Source organism: Chelon labrosus (assembly GCF_963514085.1).
Source record: "Chelon labrosus genome assembly, chromosome: 11".
NCBI classification, from domain to species: Eukaryota; Metazoa; Chordata; class Actinopteri; order Mugiliformes; family Mugilidae; genus Chelon; species Chelon labrosus.
Window position 1 is genome coordinate 20,747,341 of NC_140344.1, and position 20,065 is coordinate 20,767,405.

The 20,065-nt window shown below is 41.8% G+C and overlaps 1 protein-coding gene across 1 annotated transcript in view; it reads right to left on the reverse strand.

Moving 5' to 3' along the window:
* The window catches only part of b4galnt4a (beta-1,4-N-acetyl-galactosaminyl transferase 4a), a 136,881-nt gene that overhangs the window by 21,096 nt on the left and 95,720 nt on the right, over nt 1-20,065 (reverse strand). The window contains exons 7-8 of the mRNA XM_084554412.1: nt 17,351-17,418; nt 917-995 (exon numbers count right to left, since the gene is read on the reverse strand). Of these exons, the coding sequence (XP_084410538.1) occupies nt 917-995; nt 17,351-17,418 (147 nt within the window). The remainder of the gene's footprint in view (nt 1-916; nt 996-17,350; nt 17,419-20,065) is intronic.

The following is a 20,065-nucleotide window of genomic DNA, read 5'->3' on the forward strand; positions in this document are numbered from 1 at the left end:
TTGAAACTTCATCTCGAAATTAAGCCCCACTCATCTCTGAGCTTTGCCTGAGGTGCCGAACACCACCAGTGAGAGAGATACGGCACAGAGGAGAGTTGGGAGAGAGAACAGAAAGAAGAAGTACAGAACAAAGATACACAGAAAGAACAAACTGATGAGAGGTGCTGTGTGAGATTAGGGTATGGCAAGAGGGTGACGACAGATGAAGCAATGGAAAGAGGACAGTTGGAGCGATTTTAAACGAGTCTACGCTCTACAGCCTTTGGTAGGAAAAACCCAGGATGACAGGAAGCGGGGCATGCACTGCATACAGTACAATTGTGACCAGATGAGTCAAATGAAAGAGGATGAAAATGAAATAAAATTCAGGAGGGAAAGGAGAGCTTTCCACTTAAACCCTTCAGTCCCCACTCTGACACTGGTAAACACAAACTAAAGGGAAATATTTCTGCCAAAGGGGGAAACTTTCTCCACAGAGTCAGAAAGTTTAACAACATAACTGTGAGTGAAACAAGATGTAGACTTCCAGACCATAGACTGCATAAAGATGGACGGCGGAACAGCTCCTCAAAAGTGAAGCTAAAGCAAGAAGAGCTCCCCCTGGTGACTGGCTGCAGTATAGGTCATAAGCTCCGCCCCTTCCATGTTAGCGGATGGGACCAAATTAAAACATGAAAGTAAACGTCAATTAATTTTTTTTATAGGGATGGTTTCAGTCATTTTAGGTAGTTAATATAATACTGATGCATATTCAAGTGTCAATTCAAGTTTGTTTGATGCTATAGAAACAGGATGTGACGTCAGTTTGGCTAATACAAGGAAGTGGGGAAGCATCGTCCATATTTACATACAGTCTATGCTCTAGTCTAGACCAACTAGTGGAAGTGAGCTCCCTTCTTTGGGCAAATACACTTACCCCAACCTCCACGTGATCTGACCCCTTGTCATCCTGCTTGTGAAGGATCTCAAAGTAGTATCGTCTGGATGAGATCAGACTAAAGGGGAAACAAAGAGAGAGCAAGTGTTAGATATTAGATGCGGATGGGGAGAAAAAAGCAATTACAATTAAGTGAATACTGCTCCTGTATGAAGTAAGACCTTCCGCAGCGCTCCTTCTACTCACTTAAGAAAATGTAATCATAGTTATTGTGTGGAGACCTACCAGAGCTAGTGTGGAGTTTAACGGTACTGTGGAGGAGTAGGGCAAATACTAGTTGTAATTTAAAAGCACAAAGTAGTCATAACAACACACGGGCCGTGACAAAAGCAGGTTAATCAGTCTAGAATATTTAACTGTGCTTTAGGCACGGTGGCAAAAGAGGCAGGATTGAGCCAAGATTTGATGAGCCTCAGGTCCTGAATAAAGCACTCCGTAAGAGACTGCGAGGAAGAAAATCAATGCTCCCATAAATCAACATTTTACACTTATGCAGGCCCCTGTATATATATATATATTTTTTTATTCCTGGTTAGACTGAGTAAAGTGCTGATTTAAAGTTTTAAGTGTAAGTTACTCTCTCAGTTAAACTGACACAAAGTGTCATCCTTCTAATAACACATCTTGAATAATGTCTGCCACACAATGACAGCCACTCGAGCACTGCTTCACACGCCATTAACTCTCAGAACACACACACATACACACAAAATTAGTTACACCGATCAGGCATAACATTATGACCACTTTCCTGATATTGTGTAGGTCTCCCTTGTGCCTCCAAAACAGTTCTGACCCATCAGAGAATGGACATGGGCCTTCTGAGGATGTCCTGTGGTGTCTAGCAAGAATGTTGTTAATGGGGTAATAGTTGTTCTTAAACCGCTTTTGTGTGTGTGCCTGCGTCAGGCTGCATCCTGCTGGGGATGGCTGCTGCCATCAAAGAGTGACATTGCTATGGGGTGGAGGTGCCTGGTCTGGTCTAGGTGGGTGCTACATATGTAAGAAACATCCACACGTATGCCAGGTCCAAAAGTTTCCCAGCAGAACATTGAATTGTCACGAGATGGTCAATGTTATTTACTTCTTCTGTCAGTGGTTTTAATGTCGTGGCTGATCCGTGTATGCATCTACAATAAGCATCCATCTACATCCGATGTAACTGTAACTGGGAGAAGAATTTATACGCTATTTATTATACAATTCCTGTAAATAAGATCATGCAATGACGTCTTTTTCACTCTCTCCTCTTTTCCTCTGATGTTCTTTCTTTCTTTCTCCCCATGTCTCCTATTTATTTCCTGGAGCAAAAACAAACGCATCTTCTTTGATGAACCCTATGTTTTGAATTTAAAATAGTCCAGTAAAAAAAAAGTGTACGAAAAAAAAGCAAGCATGGAAATAGAAAAACTTGCATCCTATTCTTTTTATAGAAAACACTCACACATCTCCGTGTACCTCAAACAGCACCAGGTAAGCATAAGATCAATGCATACAACTGTCATGTCTTTCACGGTAACAATAACCACTTTACAATGAGACCGACAACGTATTTTTCTGTGTACGTGTGAGTTTTCTTTCCTGATGTGTTGACCGAGAGTTGAAAGGTAAGGACAAAGGCTGAAGGTGGGGGGGTGGATACGTCACGTGTCGTCCCGTGCATAAATGCCGCTGCATGATCCGACTGCCCAGCGTTCTGTAACCAATAAATCATTGCAGGTGCGGGAGAGCAGTGACAGTGTGCTAAGGTCACTCTCTCATGAATAGGGAATATCTCCCTCTGCAGCTGCTGAAATGGCACTCAGTAAACTTAAGTGGCACTTTCAGCTCCTGGCACACCACTTGCCCTTTTCCAAATGATTCAAACATTACGCCATCCCTAAGCCCAGACTTTGCGCATTTAAAGAAACAAAGAAAATAACACCTCATTTTGCATTCGGCTCAGACAAAACTAAAATTAAATTAGTTCAAACAAAGTTTTCGGAAATGTAATGAATGCGTGGGAAGGCTGAGTATTCAGAATTACCTCAAGAGAAGAACAAAGGGCAAAAGTCTTGCCTCTAATGATGGATATGGATTTCATGAAAACATTACTGTCTGACAAAACACGACCGGTTTTTAAACGGACGCATTTATTAGAGAATTGAATCTCACGGCCCCAATTCTAGCAAATCAGGTTAAGATGTCATATCTGTCTTTCTGACCATCCTGAACAGAAGCAGTTTTTTTTTTCTTTCTGCCAACTCTAGATGGTTATAAGGAATAGCAGTACATTTCCTGACCCTTCATTAATCTGTGTATTTCAGGCCGTAATGTGACTCGATCTGCGGGATAATCTAATGTCCGAGCTGAGACGCTGCAGACTGTCGCCATGCTGCCACAGTGTTACTAAATCAGGCTGACCGCAGACATGGACGACTTCAGACGGGTCATAAATACCGAACAGACGCACGCACAAAATCCTCGAGATGCATCCGCAAGATGTAACGTTATTGAATTGCTTTCTCTTTTGCCACTTTCCAACATAGTCAAAGTGCCTGAACTTTGGAAGTGACTCACTTGGCCAGTGCAAACCTAAACAACCGACACAAGCAGCCAGAAAAGGCCGAACACAAAATCAGTTTGTGGATGGTTATAGGGAATAGCAGTACATTTCCTGACCCGTCATTAAGCTGCGTATTTCAGCCTGTAATGCGACTCGATCTTTGGGTTAAATCTAATGTCAGAGACGATGCAGACTGTGACCAGTGTTTCTGAGTCAGGCTGACCACAGGCATGGAGGACTATAGACGGAAAATAAAAACTGATACAGATACAGTACACGCACAAAATTCTCAAAATCCTTCCTATGTATATAGTGTTATTTACTTCTTATTTCTTGTATATTTGTACACATGCAAAACATATATTTTTATATTTTTCTTTTTATTATTTTTATATTATTTCTTATCTGCTGCTCACTTTATTATATATATATCTATATATATAGATATATTTATTTGCATTTGATTTATTTCATTATATCATTTATTTATTTTATTATTTTATTTTATTTAAACATTATTTAATATTATTTTATTTTATTATTTTATTTTATTTAAACATTATTTAATAATATTTTATTTTATTTTTTTAATTGTCTTTATTTTTCTTTTTGCTAGCGGTTTTCAGTGCAACTGAGCTTCTGTGACCAAGCAACTTCCCTCGTGGATCAATAAAGTCTATCTAAGAGTGAGTCCAACTCCAAAACGCATCTCAGGGAGCAACATTTGTGGATCACTTTCCATTTTCGCCACTTCGCTGCTCTCATAAACGCCAAAACATGTCCAACGCGCAAAAAGAGCCTGAGCCTCGGGAGTGACCAATTGGCAGCTCGGCCAGCGCAAACCTGCGTGTCGTGAGTGGCAAGGAAAGCCCGAGCACGGCGACACAAACGCGCGGGCACTTGTAGAAATATCAACTGTGACAGAGTAAGATAAACAAGGGAGGAACACATCACACAGAGAAGCAGATGGATAAACAATTGAAGAGAGAGCAGAACATCAAGTGCTAGTCACATACTCTTTATTTTCCCTCTGTCGTTACACTTTCTCTTGGTGACTTGAATTTGCTTCGTGCGCCAATTCAGTAGCAATTTTACATTTCGGTTCCACTGTTGAGACATTTGTTTTTGCTCTGCGGGGTTCGCTGTTTGGAGTCTGCAGTTTTCTGCCTGGTGGTTATTTCCTCATTTCAAACTTTGCATGAGTCCCTTTCGCGTTCATGTCTGGTTTTAGTTTTTCAATCGGGCGTGAAGAAGGGGAAATAAAAGGCGGAAAGGCAGATCTGAAAGCAATCTAGGAATTTCTCAAAAATGAGTTTGACAAAACCCTCTAAAAGTGTTCTATTAAAATGAAAGAAAAGATGGAGAAGTAGAGAGAAAGACGCCAGAAAAAAAGAGCACAAAGCACGAGTCGGTTTGCGTGCGCGGACTGGTCACACACAAACTTGATGGATGATGAGGCAGGCCTCGGTTGAAAGTGATAAAGAGATGGAGAGACAGACAAAAGAGAAGATGAAGGGGGAGCGATAAATAGCAAATGAACTGCAGAAACAGAAAGGGAATTATAAATGGTGTCTTGAAGGAAGAAATGCATTACAGCGAATATCTCGGCGAGATGCGACTTCACACGGAACGTTATGCCAGAAGAGGAGGGAGGAGGAAAAAAATAAATGAAAGAGCAAGTGAAGGGCAAATGAGAGATGGAAGAGGGAAGAATAGCTATTAGTGTGGGACTCAAAGGATGAGCAGAGGACACAAAACAAGAGTCTAATTGCCTGACTAATTGGAGCCTTTGTTTCCAGTTTCCCTTCATTGAGCTGAATGGATGGAGACAGACAAAGGAACTCGACTGGGCTGGATAACATAGGAGGGGACTGTTGCGGCTGGAACAATATTCAGACAATATCCCCGTTGCCTGAAGTCTGCCAAGTATGAAACATTTATGTGGCATGAAACGTATAGAGACAAACTCCTTTCCCAAAGAAATAAAGGCGGAAATACTGCCTGCCTGCCTGACAGGCGAAGTGACACCCTCAGTGTTTCTAACCTGGTTTGCAGTGAGCAGAGCTGAAAGGAAATACAGACGGTATAGTTTCAGCTCTCAGTAAATCCCAGTCCCCCTTTCTCTCCTCTCTCCTATCGTGGCACTCTCTCCTATCTGCCCACTGGCTACAGCAATTCCCTGATTCTACTTCTTCCCAGTATCTCCTCTCTTTTTCCAACTCAGTTTCTCATTAATGCTAAATCTGACTGCCACGCTGCCCTCATCTCTCTCTCTCTCTCTCGCCGCCTCGCCCGATTTCTCCCTCCCTTATACCCACAGGTGGCCTTTAAATAAAAGACCGTTCTCTGCGAGTACACTTCTCTCAACTACATTAATGATACCAGTGTTTAGAGCTGCCCCAAGGAGGCCCACAAACTTCACTTCTCTCCCCGGTTTGCGCGCTCACCCCTCTTCACTCCATTTCTCACGCATTCCCCCTAAACCATCAGAGAGCTATCATTCCGCTCTTCCCTGCAGCCTCAATAAATCCTCTTTCTCCCATCCCCTCCCTTCGCCGCGTCCCTCTGCTCCCCGCCTTATCCCCCAACTCGCTCCCCCGTCTCTCTCTCCCCCTCGTCTCCGCTATTGTGTCCGGCACTAATTTCCGGCTCTTCTCACAGTCTCTTCTTTCCCTATCTATCCTTTCCAATCCCCCCATATGTAATTATCTGCAGTGTTATAGCATCACTGTTTCCAGAGCTTATTTTTCTCCATTCCTCCACTTCACACTGTTTTTTTTTTTTTTCCACTTTGACTTTGTATTAACACTCATTCTCTTCTTTTGTTTGCCTGGATGCATGAACATGTGTAGAACAGTGCAGTTTCTCACAATGCCGTACTCCCTCGGGGTGCGTTTGTTTGTGCTACGCAGAGAAGCATATGGGCTTTTGATCACAGCGCAAGTGCAACTACAAATATTGCATTACACCAAGGTCAAACAACACAACATGTAGAAGCTACAGAAGATTCCTCTCAGTGCGATGGGGTATATGATTATACGTATGATTAGAGGAAAAGAAGCGACGATGAGCCAGCTGGGTATTTTGTAGTTTGTTTTTTTTGATACTGCCTGCAAATTCCTACCAAGAAACACCACCATAATTGGCCTTAAAAAGACTGAAAAACACAGAAACAGCCTTAATAAAGTAGTGCATCAACAAGCTTTACTCTCCCTCGTGCCTCCAAAGCAGTTGTGACTCATCAGAGAATGAACATGGGCCTTCTGGGGGTGTCCTGTGGTGTTTGGCAACACAGTGTTGTTAGTGGGGGCCTTTGGGTCCTATGGGTTGAGGAGGGGGGCCTCTGTGGACCAGGCTTGTTCCAGTGCATCCCACAGATACGGAGGCCAGGTCAACACCTTTTGCTGTTTTTCATTTTTTTTTTAGTTAAACCGTTTTTTTGTGTGTGCGTGTGTCAGGCTGCATCCTGCTGGGGATGGCTGCTGCCATCAAGGAGTGTCATTGCTATGGGGTGGGGGTGCCTGGTCTGTTCTAGGTGGATGGTACATGTCCAAGTAACATCCATATAAATGCCAGGTCCAAAAGTTTCCCAGCAGCACATTGAATCGTCACAAGATGGTCAATGTTCTTCACTTCTCCTGTCATAATGTTCTGCCTGATCGGTGTATGCCTGATCGGTGTATGCCTATGTGGTTAGTGTTTGCCGAACAACACAGTGCCCAGCTGATTAAATAAAATCACAGGGGCTGATCACGCAACAAACCTTGCAGTTTAAGAAATGTTCTGCTTCACTCATCTGACCGCAACAGTTTGGTTCTCTTGTTAAAGTCGCTCAGGTCTTTACGCACGTCTATACCGCCCAAGTCCAACCGACTGTTCGTTCAAAGTTTAATGTACGCCAGATGCTGACATGCACTGTGAGTGGTGCATCTGTGTGCATAATCCACGAAGGCTTTCATAGAGGCTTTTGCAGTGCTGCACTTAGCTTCACATCCCTAAAAAGAGAGTGGGAGAAGGCCCGGTTATCTGTCTCACCTACACACACCTGGCCAATTGTAAAGCAGTTATAAATGTCAGACTGTAAGTTTCCAAAAGTGAATGCTGGACGGGAGCTCCCACAGCTCAGCCATCCGGTAAGCATTCTGGATCGAGCAGACACCCTACAGTGCAGTTGGTTTTGGCCTTTTAATCCTCGAGCCTCTGAGAAAACAAGAAAAGTGTCAAATAAATCCGCCCCGCTCGAGTGTGTACGCGTGTGCGTGCGAACACATGTGCATATTAATGTGTTCATTACGTGGCTGCATGTGTTCCTCCCTGCTAATCCCTTCTCGTCGCATTCCGATACATCCACTCCAAACGGCTTACGTATCCGTCTCCCAGCTGCCGCGTTTCCTTGGACTAACCTGACTCTCCATCATCATTACTGTCTCTAATCACGTTTGGCCGGAACCGTCCCTGTGTTCCGGCTCGGTCGCGCTCATGCATTACTGCCAATCAGATGTCCGCCACCGAAGTTTTTCACAGCTCGAGAGAAGTGCATCAACACCCGAAAGACGTTCTGATTAAACATTGGCCACTATACACACACACACACACACACACACACACACACACACGCACACACACACACACACACACACACACACACACACTCGGACGTAGATTTGTGTCTCTGCAGGCTCCCATCACTCTCAGAAACAGATGGCGGAGTGAAGGCCTGGGGGAAGAAAGGAGGACTGAGAAGTCATTGCAGCTTGCTGGCAAACAGCTTCATTCTAATTCAAATGCTACAGTGTTTCAAGCAATTACCTTGAGAACAGAGTGATTAGCAACAGGATTGACACCCACACTCGAGCACAATCGGGGACACGTGTGCGCGCGGGAACCTACAGATAGTCACATGTAAGTGAACACATATTATGAGACAGAGAGAGCGCTGAGCGGGCGCTAAATCAGTATTCCTATGATGTCATGGGTAAAAAAGCACTAGACTGTCCCCTCGGTTGAGTCTACTCGCAAGCTAATAGCCAGTAGTGCTTAAGTGATTCAATTATAGATACTGAGAAATCCCATAGTAAAATAACTGGTCATTCTCTACTAGGTTCCCCTCATCGTTGCAAAGAAAGGCACAGTTAACTCTCTCCTTCCAACTACGATTGGTATTTGGAGGGTCTTTGTTAAGTCTCCAAAGGGAGCGTATTAGGGTGTAAGAAGCATCAAAACAAAAGAGGTAGATGAAAGAGAGGAAGAGGAAAAAAGGGGGGAATGAGAAAGAGAAAGCACGGCATGGACTGTTGTATGTGTGCGTGCGCACAGGCTGCAGAGAAGAACGCGCATCGATACCCACGTGACCGCGGAGGTTTGGCTGTAAATGTCATTTCCTGCCGTCTGTGAACTGAAGCCTGCTCCTTATAAATGCCAAATCACAGAATAACCTTAAAATAAGCTTCCACCTCCCGTCCTCACCACGCCACGGTCACGGGTCAGCCGCAGCCATTTTTTATTTCAATCGTTACACTTGAAGGGAAATAAGAAAAAATCTTAACGTATGCGCAGGTTAATGCCAACACATTATTTAATTGACTTTCAGTTTTTTGGTTTCAAAATTCCTTAACCCTTTACGGGGCGAGGAATCGTGTTTGGTAACTTCCGCACTCTGTGAGGTCGAGAAGCATGTGGTTTTCACCCAACCTATCAGCGAAGATCAAGTCAACGTTCTCAGGTCAAATGTTGTCTACGAGGTGCATGATCACTGAGCATAACTGCTTTATTAGGTATCATGAAGAAGTGGCCTAATGTTGTATGTGTCTGAACCAGCACTTATGCTCCAATGGTCTAAAATTCATTAATTCATTCATCTTCTGTAACAGCTTATTTCTGTTAAGGGTAGCAGGGTCTGCTGGAGCCTATCCCAGCCGTCATCGGGCGAGAGGCGGGGTACACCCTGGACAGGTCGCCAGTCTATCGCAGGGCTAACACAGAGAGACAGACAACCACTCACACTCACACCTACGGCCAATTTAGACTCACCAATTAACCTAATGAGCATGTCTTTGGATGGTGGGAGGAAGCCGGAGTACCCGGAGAGAACCCACGCAGACACAGGGAGAACATGCAAACTCCACACAGAAAGGCCCAGTCGGCCCATGGATTCGAACCCGGGACCTTCTCGCTGTGACGCATCATTGCTAACCACCTCGACACTGTGTTGCCCATGGTCTAAAATACATGTTCACATTTGTTTACCACTTAAGGGCAAAGAACCATATATGGTAACTTCACTGACCTTGATTTTCAACATGAAATACCCTATAAAGGGTTAAACTCTCACCTTACTCTTGTGATCGCTAATTGGTTTCCAGTACTTTTCAAGCCATATCCCTTCTAAATGCTTTGGAGCGTTGGACTAGCTCAGTATGCAGCTCAGAACCCTTCAGTTTAAAGAATTTTAGCAAATGTCAATCTCCCCGGTGTTGTATATACAGCCCGAGGCTGTAAGCCGTTTCAGAGAGAGGAGATAGTGTTGACAGGGTTATCTGGGTTCCTCATCCGACTACTTCACTGTCACTCATCAGGCTGTTGTGACAGCACCTACCAGGCAACGCCGAACTATCACATCACAGATATGAGCAGAGGCGGAGACAAAGAGTTAGACACTTTCAACTTGACACAGGCATCTTTTTAAAAAGTCAAGAAAACAGATTCTAGTGGCATCAAAAAGATGTCACTTTTTTTTAGGTGCGTCTTATTCAGGCTAGTTTGTGTGTCTCAAAGTTGTTTTTTCAGAATTCTAACCAACAAAATAGGCCAGAGCAGTAGTTCACAACTGGTCTGGCTTCAGGACACACCATCACCCCTTAATGACAAGCCGCGACCCAAATCAAAGAAATTTTTGAACTTCTCAAATTTATCGAATGAAACTATTGTGCAGTTTGAACCTGAGATAGTAGAACATCACAGCATGAAAACACAAAAAAAACAAATGTATTGATAAACCAAAACGACCAGCAAGCGGCGATGCCAGAGAGGGAACTATTCCCTTTTACTCTCAATTAGTTGCATTTTAATTAAAACCAAAGCTCTTCACTTCAGTAACTTTTTCAGCCTTTTTCAACAGACTCAACAGTGTAGCTCTAGCTGAGTACCCACTCATTGAATATATAACAAGGTCCTATTAAAACTATTCAGTCACTTATTCAAGGTTCAAGTAACAGTAACAGTAACAGTAGTCGTCTTCTGAAGTAATCAACAGGTTTATCTTTGAGAGAATGGTGTTTTGTTTCCATATGCTGCTTCAGTTTTGACGGCTTCATGCTGAGGTTTTGTCCACCTTTGTCCTCATTTTAAGAAAATCCATATCTCATATAATCTGCGTCGTACCTGCGTTTCGCCATGCTAAATTAGCATATGTACATAAACTTTGCAGATCTTCTTCTATGGTGCGAAATGGCGGGTGTCACCAGCCACCTACTGCCACCTACTGTTAAAGGGGAACTACCGTTTTTTACAACCTGGACCCTATTTCTGGCATAAAATACGATCGTTTGACAGTTGCAGTAGAGGCCTGGCAGAGCATCACCAGGGATGAAACCCAGTGTTTGGTGATGTCTATGCGTTCCAGACTTCAGGCTGTAATCGACTGCAAAGGATTTGCAACCAAGTATTAAAAAGTGAAAGTTTGATTTATGATTGTTAATTTGTCCCATTACTTTTGGTCCCTTAAAAAGTGGGAGGCATTGTCAGTGAATCTACCATCTACAAGTTAATTCATCTTTTAGACAATAATATCTGCTTTGAGAGAAAATTGAGAATTGAAGGAACTAAAGAAGCTATAGACTAAATTGGGTAAACTCTGCATCTCTCGCATGGAATGTGTTGCAGAATAACTGGAAACTAACTAAATTAATTTCAATGAGCACTTTTAAATCCAAACAGAGTACTTGACGCCAACTCCACAATATGCACTTGTTTTTTTTTGTTTCATTATCTGCTTGTAAATGTAACCTTTTTTTTCCTTTTAGTTGTCTTTTGTGTTTCAACTGTGTCATTTTGTAACTGTGTTTTGTTTTCGCAGCGTCCTCATTTGGCCATGATGAAAATGAGTTCTTAATCTAAGTGGGATCTTCCAGGTTAAATAAAATTAATAAACAAACAAAAAAAAACATTTTTGTATTGTACTATTTAATTGGTTAATTGATCTGCATCTAAACTGAAGGCTTATTTAATCATCAGTTATCCCCATCGGTCTGTTTTTCTTGCACTTTAATAGTTAGCTATTGGCGCATACATATGAGCCAAAGGCAATATGTTAAAATATGTGTTTGTTTTTTTTGCAGTTCCTACATTTCATTTGATACATGCTTATGTAAATCCTCACATGGATTTGCTTTAATGAAAAGCAGCCACAAAGGAGAGTTGTGCAAGAGCAGAAAGAAAGAAATCAGCAGAGGAACACGAAGACACGGAATAATAATAATATTCCCCATCTTCAAGTGCTCCTCAGCAAACTTTATATTTAGAATGTCGGGAAAACTAGCCTCCCCCCCTCCTCTAAACTCATACACACACTAATAGCGTGAGTCATTACCTCCAGGTGGTGATAGCCAGCTGGTGTGGATGACTTCCAGATCTCTCTAACAGGTGTACTGGTCTAACTCTCCTGTCCGTCACATCTATTAAAATTGCCGCCTAGGATAAACTTTCACACCCCGCGGCGACAGGAAGGCCACCAGGTGAGAAAAGCTTCAGTTCCGCCAGTCTTTGAACAGCGTGCATGCATGATGTCTCTGCTGCGGCGTAGCACATGCAGACACATCCTACCTCTTTTCTTTTTACACCTTTAAATTCAATCCTCAGATGTAATTCCCATTACCTAGACAAGTCAGACAGAAGGAGCGCCCGTAAAATGGAGAGAGAAAGGAACAGATGGGGGGAGCATGAGTGGTGGTGTGCTGGAAAATGGCAGTTTAAAGACAAATAGGGTGATGCACCTGGAATATATATGAACATGTGTCTGGGCGTGTATCTGTGCATCTGTGTTTTCTGGTTTCAGCAGAATTCCATTGCATTTCATGGAGACCTCCGACAGGCAAGCGAAGGGTTTAAAGTGAACCCCTCAACAACAATATGTTTCCTTCTCTGACAATATGATTCAGCCCTGCAGCAGCCATTAGTCACTGTTCACTCAACTCTACTACAATCTGCTGCACAGGTCCAATGAACCAAGACGTATAAATAACCACAGAAGTCCGAAGTGTGAGGAAGAAAAAAAAAAAAAAGGAGGAAAGAGGAAAAGAAACAACCTTGCTAACGTGGGAGTGTCTGTTCTGTTTCATTCGGCTGTCCTCTGTTCAATTACATTTCTGAAAGGCTGCTCTCTGTTTGGTTGTGTTGTGCTCCCCACTGCTCACTCTTTCATGTTCAATTTTACTTAAACCTTTGTCTCATTTCATCCAGTTCTGGGCCCAATATCAGAGTAAAAGGAAAAAAAAAAAAAAAAGAGGAACAAGTAGCGCAGTGTGAAAGCTGTTTTAAATTGCAGCTTTGATTAAGGCTTTGTGCACAACTGTGGTAGAATGAAGCCTGTAAATATGCTCAAATGGCCCTGAACATATTCTCCAATAACAAATTACACTAGGGGATGATGCTGATAAGGGCTCGCTGTTGCCGCACGTGTTATGACTTATCATTTTCACAGTGGTTTCCAATCTACAAAATTGGTTGCAATATTCCAGAGATATAAATCTTTTCATTTCTTTATTCTATCAGTTTCACAAATGATCAAAATTACCTAGTCATAAAACCAGCCTAATGACTGATTATAATTGCTGACCACCACGTCCTCTGATGCATTTTTTGTTTTTAAAGAAAATGATATCTCGTTCTGCACCGCTAATTTGCTCATCTCTATTCCATCCCATCTAATTTGAAGAATGCCTTTTTATGAACATCTTCCACGTTCGGGAGCGCGCCTCGCTATAAACAGATCAAGGGTAATGGTGTGTGCGGGCTTCACCCTGCGGCACAGGGAACACGCGGAAAGATGACGAATAAACCGCTCCTGGCTTCGGGATGTTTCAATAAAGTCATTAGACGCAGAGAGGAATTCCAAATGGCACGGTATTTAACGAACACACGCACATTAATGCACAGTGGCATGTGTTCGCTTCCGCGCAAAAATATGAATACGTTCTCTTACGGACACCCACGCAGAGAAACATGAAAACAGGTTTTACCTAATTATCTTAAGCTCGGTTTTCACACCATTTTTGACATACTTCCCCTAAAGCAAACAGGAGTGTGTAGCTATAAAACAAAGACATATTTGACTTGAATCATTTGTCCTAAACCTTAACTTCTTTTTTCAACTTCTTCGTCTCTGATATAAACAATTAAATTTAAACACATCAAGGTGCACACATCAATGCAATATTAAGCTAGAATCTCAGTGGGCCAGACAGCACACAGCAAATGCTTGTTTTCTGCAATGCCTATAGTTGAACAGGCCTTTTTTTTTAATGACAGCATGCCCAGACTATCTTGCAGCTCCTGCACAGATGTAAAATACAAAAACACAGACAAGCACTAAGACGGAGTAACAGGTCACAAAAATTGCAATGTCACACCCAAATTTCTCAGCTGCAAAACCTTTTTTATGTTCCTGTCATATTCTGTCTCCACGCCTGGTTGCTCTGTTGTTGTCCTGTTATTGTGGGAGAATGCAACATACTTGTCAGATTGGAAGAGAAAATAGAAAAACGTTCAACCGTATCCTCCTTCCTCTCGTCTTCATTTCTTCGTCACCTCTCTGTGCTGTGTTGTAGGCTGGTGTGCCTGCTGTGCTAACCAGCCCCAGTTAATTCTTGCCTTACAGCTTCAATGAATAGAGGTGTATTAAGATTTATTGTGTTTTGTTCTGTCACAAAAACAACCCAGACACAGTATACAAGCAACATATTCACCAAGCCCAGTATCAAAAGCAAGTAGACGCAAGCTATGAAGGCAACGTAAAAGAAAACCTTCAAAACAAACAATAGAAAAAAGCACATACAACAAGGTGATACTATAGACTGTATATAAACATGGATAATGTGTCCCCACTCGCTTTGCATTGGCAAAACTGATGCTATTTTCCCAGGGATACAGGTGGCGCCATCTTGCAAGTTTGGAGCCCGAGTCTGTGCAGTACGGTCCGAGAATGGAGCCACGCACAGCCACGTTATCGATGACCCGCCCACACTTCCTCCAGACTCACTTGTGTTTTCGTTTAATTAATACTGCGCTCTGCTCTACCTCCACCAGCTATACAGAGATGTTGGATTATACACTGTGCTTATTTTTTTATTTTGTCCTATTCTCATGGTCCTACGGGACCACTTTTCAGAACAGTTGCAATGACAACTGGTTTCTAAAGCATCAAATAACTAATAACTACAACAAAACTTATCACAAAAATTGACACTTGAACATGCGTCGGCATTATATTTATTACCTATGAGAGAAACTATCCTTGAAAAAAAATATTTGACATGTATTTTAGTGTTCCAAGTCCCATCCACTAACATGAAGGAGGTGGAGCTTATCACCTATACTGCAGCCAGCCACCAGGGGAAGTTCTACTTGCTTTGGCTTCACTTTTGAGGAGCTGCTCCAGTCCATCTTTATGTACAGTCTATGGGTGATACACATAACAACAGGCTTTAAAATATGCATCCAAAATGCACAGCACTGTCTATCCTTAGAGCCTCAACTGAGAAACTCCCCCAAAAAACTTTAAAAACATCATGAAAAATCCTTCACAATGGACAGATATGCAAAAGACGGACATGATCTGAAAATGATCAATAGAACAGCAGAAGGACGTTGAACAATGTTTAGGCCAAACGGACCTCAGCCACAAAGAAGAACCAGCTACACAAACACACAAGGGATAAAGCTTGATGTGCGTGTGGGGGGTACTTTTAAGTATAATGTGCAATAGATGTTTTGGGAAGCACTTGCGATTTAAAACCATTATAAAACCTTAATATATGGTGTCCAATTTAATTTAAACTAAAACAAAAACAAAGAATGTGTAGCATCCGATGAAACATATTCTTTGTGTTTTCATAGTTTCAGCTTGCAGCCGCCACTTTAACAAAACCTAATGCATGATTCTCAAGGGACAGGAACAATTGCCGTAGTAAATTCAAACTACTTTTCTAAGCCCTGTGTTTAAATAGCAGAACACGCGTCTGTTTTTTTTTCAGTATAGTTTTCTTTCAGCAATTTCCCACAAGGAAGACGTTCTAATGTTTGGATTTAAGGATTGGATGCATTGTTATTTTGCATCTGTGTTCAGGAGTATTCCATTTAGACTATTTGACTTTAAAACTGAATACATACTCGTGTAATAAACTGTTCATATGTCTTGTATAGTTTCATACATATATTCATATAATTACCTCTATACATTTGCATATTGTATATAAAAAAGTATCTACATATACACGCAATTTATCTCATGTCCATATTTTATACTCTTAATCTACATATAATCTATATATTGTATATTTATTTACACATGCACCTCGTTGCTCAGTATATCAGTATATCATTATATATCATAATGTTCAAGGTTTATACATTTTATATTACAGCATGCAGTATTTTCACATCCTTGTTTGTTGTATATATATAATTCCAGTATATTGTATATTTTTGTATATTTTATATGTCATTTTTACACATTTCTACCTCTACAGTTTACACTTCTATTGACTGTGATTGATACCAAATTTCCCGCAGGATAAATAAAGTACCTGTGTGTTTATCTATATATCGTGACCGGCCTGCTACATGAATCACATCTCCTATCTGTGCTGCAGAAATCTGTCAAAATTGGTACTTAAAACATCCAAAATAGTCCACAGATTTAGCCCTTATTGTAAATTCGGTCATGACTCAACTCGCTAGCTGACTCACGTACAATTAAGTGAGTAATCATTATCCCTATTCTTGGAATACATCAGGCATTTGAAGATATATGTAGTTCATCATGTAGAATGTTAACGTAAGTGAACAGACAACGCTGAAAAATGCTGAACGTTATGTCGTCACTCTGCTTTTTGTCCCGGTTAGATCGATTGTTATCATCGTTAATCAACTTCCAGCACAATTGTGTGAAGCCAATATAATTACTTTATACAATTATTCATCTCCCACTTTGTGCCACTTAGATGGGCTAAAATATTCTGAAGATGAACTACAAACACCACTGTGTGTGTGTGTGTGGGTATGGGTGGGTGTGTGTGTGTGTGTGTGTGTGTGTGTGAATAATTTAAGACAGCACTCTACAGCCTGCACTTCATTCAATCAGGCAAATGTGCGGACCCAAAGGAATAGGCACACCATTTTAAGGATTTGTTTTTCCTTTTTTCTTGCATAATCATCTAAACTTAACAGCAACTTCTGAAACAAACTAGCTGCAGATTAGCATTCGTATTAAAGAGTATAGGTTCATATCCTTTCGTCTTACTTTAAAGAGAGAGAGCCCTTTAACTCATCAGTTGCACTCTTAATAGTGTATTCTGATTCATACATATATAAACATACTCGCATGCATGCAGGTACACACAAAGAGACCTACTCTCAGCAAACACTCGAGCAAACAATTCCTTCCTATACGTCAGAAGTAAAAGCAATGACTTCATTTCGTTATTATAGAAGAGGAAGAAGACTGATATAAGAGAGACTCCATAGCAGACAACAAAAATATGTCTGTCCTAGAAGAAGAAACTCCAGTGGAAGTTTGTATTTGTGCCCTCTCTTGGTCTAAACGAAAAACTAAATGTGCCGTTAAGATGTGTGTGGTTGTCACAGGTACTTACTGCACGGACTTGGAGGACTGGGACCTGAACTTGCTGAACTCGCCTGGAGCTGTCCACTCTGTACCCAGCTGCAACGGACAAGACGGGAGACACAGGTCAGAGAGAGTGCGGAGGAAGAGAAGGGGAGAGAAAGGGAGTGCACAAGTCTGAATACTGAATAGCGTTGAGGAGGAATCGCAGAATTTGAAAATCTAATTCGTGAGCCAAAAACGTTAAGTTTATATAAACATCATGCACTATTCCCAGTTATCAGGTGGATCTTGTTAACGTGTGAATCTTGTTAATTCCACAAACAGAAAAGGATGCTGCTGAAACCCTGCTCGTCTCCCTGCTTATGATTGCACCGCGAATGCAGAGTGATTGGGTAAAACAAGATAATACGCCTCGAAGCAACACAGAGAGTCAATCAAAAGGAAAGTTCTGATAGGCAAAGAGAGCAAACAGATGAGGACTAATGGCTATAAACAGGCAGAAAATGAGAAAGAGGAATTCCCTGCCAACACTGGCACGAAGAAGCCAGCTCATCTGAACCCCTGGGGCTCCTGTTTTGGCCCCGTGGTCGAATCAGTGCCCATTCATTCTCTCAGCAAGCCAGCACAACTAATTAGGGCCCCTGCTACTGCTGATCCATAATGAAAGAATAAAGCTAAAGATCACAGTGGGCGTGCCTTCAATTGTTTGTGCTGGCCACACTTCTGGCTTTGAAACTGGTCAGAAAACATTGCAGCGTGTGAAGGCGACGGATCACAAGAGCCTATCCGCTTGTAAATAGCCGCTGATCCTCACTCTGGGTACCGCGATGTGTTCACACAGATGGGCACACCTACTACGCACACAGGCATATATGAAAAGGCAATTATGCGACGGCACATGTGAATGTGTTTGCTGGCATGAGAAGACAGTCACGCCGGGAAGAAAACCTCAAAGCCAGGCAGTAATGCCTGTCCAAAACCAACCAGGCCCCTGGCAGCGCTGAAGCCTCTGAGAGTCTCTATGAGGCAGTTGGCTGGAGAGGCGGAGCACACAATGCGTGCCACTGTGCTTCCACTCTGAAGCCCCACAGCATGCTGCTGCTATAGTACATTTCCACACCAACAGCATTTGCAAATATTTCTCCTCCAGTACAGAAGGAGGAGGAATGGTAGGAGCTGGTGGGGAACGTTTAAATGAAACAGTGAGGATTGAAGCATATGTCTCCGAGTTCTTTACACAGCTTGAATTGAAGATTAAATCGCTTCTTTCAAACATATATTTAAAACTGACGGAAAAAAAATAAGCCTGTGGGTTTTTCTCGTGCTTCTAAAGTTTTACTCTAAAAGCTGTTTGGTAAAGATGAACATAGCCACCAAGTCTGAAGAAAGTGAAGCAGATGAGGAAGCAGTTGGACTAGGGAAATTGCTCGGTCACATTATATCATTAAGTAAATATATTTCATCTGACCAGTGTGATGCTAGTACTTTTTGAAAATAACCTTACAATAGATATTCGGTCTGAAAGTTTCTTTGGGGTCATGCCTTGACAGATCCACCGCTCGCTCCTTCACAGCCCCTCGCTCCCCAAATACTACTGGTCACTACTGGCTCCAAAAAGCCAAGAGGGCAACTGCAAAATGCGAAACTCCATGCTTGAAAATCATAGTCCACACGCCAACAGGTGACCTCACTACAGCTACATCGATTTACTTTATATAGTCTAGGGTCCTTGTACGTGGGCTGAGAAACAAGCTCAGTTCTTATACTACACTGAAGTTTAGCAACACAGAATAGCTGTAAACTGTTAAATTATGCTTTTAGATACCAGGCAGATTAGAAAAAAACCCACACACATGTAAAGCGCAGTTCTCGCTCAGAGGAATCTGAAGTTAAAACTATAAGTCCTAGAGCTATGAAATCCAATAAAACTCCCTTACTTCTGATATAGCTTTTGTCTGTGTAAATGTAAAATTGATTAAATCCATTTTATTTTTTTTTTCTTGCACTGATCAAGTATCTGTGCATCCCACATCCGAATGGTCTGGTCTTGGTGGGTGCTACATGTCTAAGTAACATCCACACGAATGCCAGGTCCAAAAAGTTCCCAGCAGAACATTGATTTGTCACAAGATGGAAAATGTTATTCACTTCTCCCGTCAGTGGTTCTATTCTTGTGGCTGATTGGTGTATGTGCCACCGCATCGGGACATATAATAATAACTTTGACAAATCACAGCGGAACACAGAAGGAACCTCAGGAGAGCTTTGAAATGTTTCAAAGCAGAGGAAAGCAGATAATAAAGTGTTGGGCCTTTGCAATGAGTATAAATAAGAAACCATACTGCTAAAAATTGTAAGTGCTCTTAGGTGTTTATATTCTCCCTACTTCCAGCATCTTTTCAGATTGAGCTATCGTTTACCAGATAAGGTAGAAAGCAATCCCACAGCAGAGGCGGGACCGCAAAAATATTCATCTGAGCGAGTTGCACTATCTATATGGGAAACGTATATTAAAAAAAAAAACGACTTGAATAAAAATCAAGAAGTAAAACTTGTTTACAAGCAGCAAACATGATAATTGCCAGAGTAAATGTAAATACCCCAGGGAAATAAATCTGCGCTTCTCAATTTGAGAGTGAACGGATAATTATATGCAGAGCAATTTAATTGAAGTTCCTATACACATAAATATATGCAGCATATATCACAAATTTTGACCTTTAGGTCCTAGTGTAAAATGTCA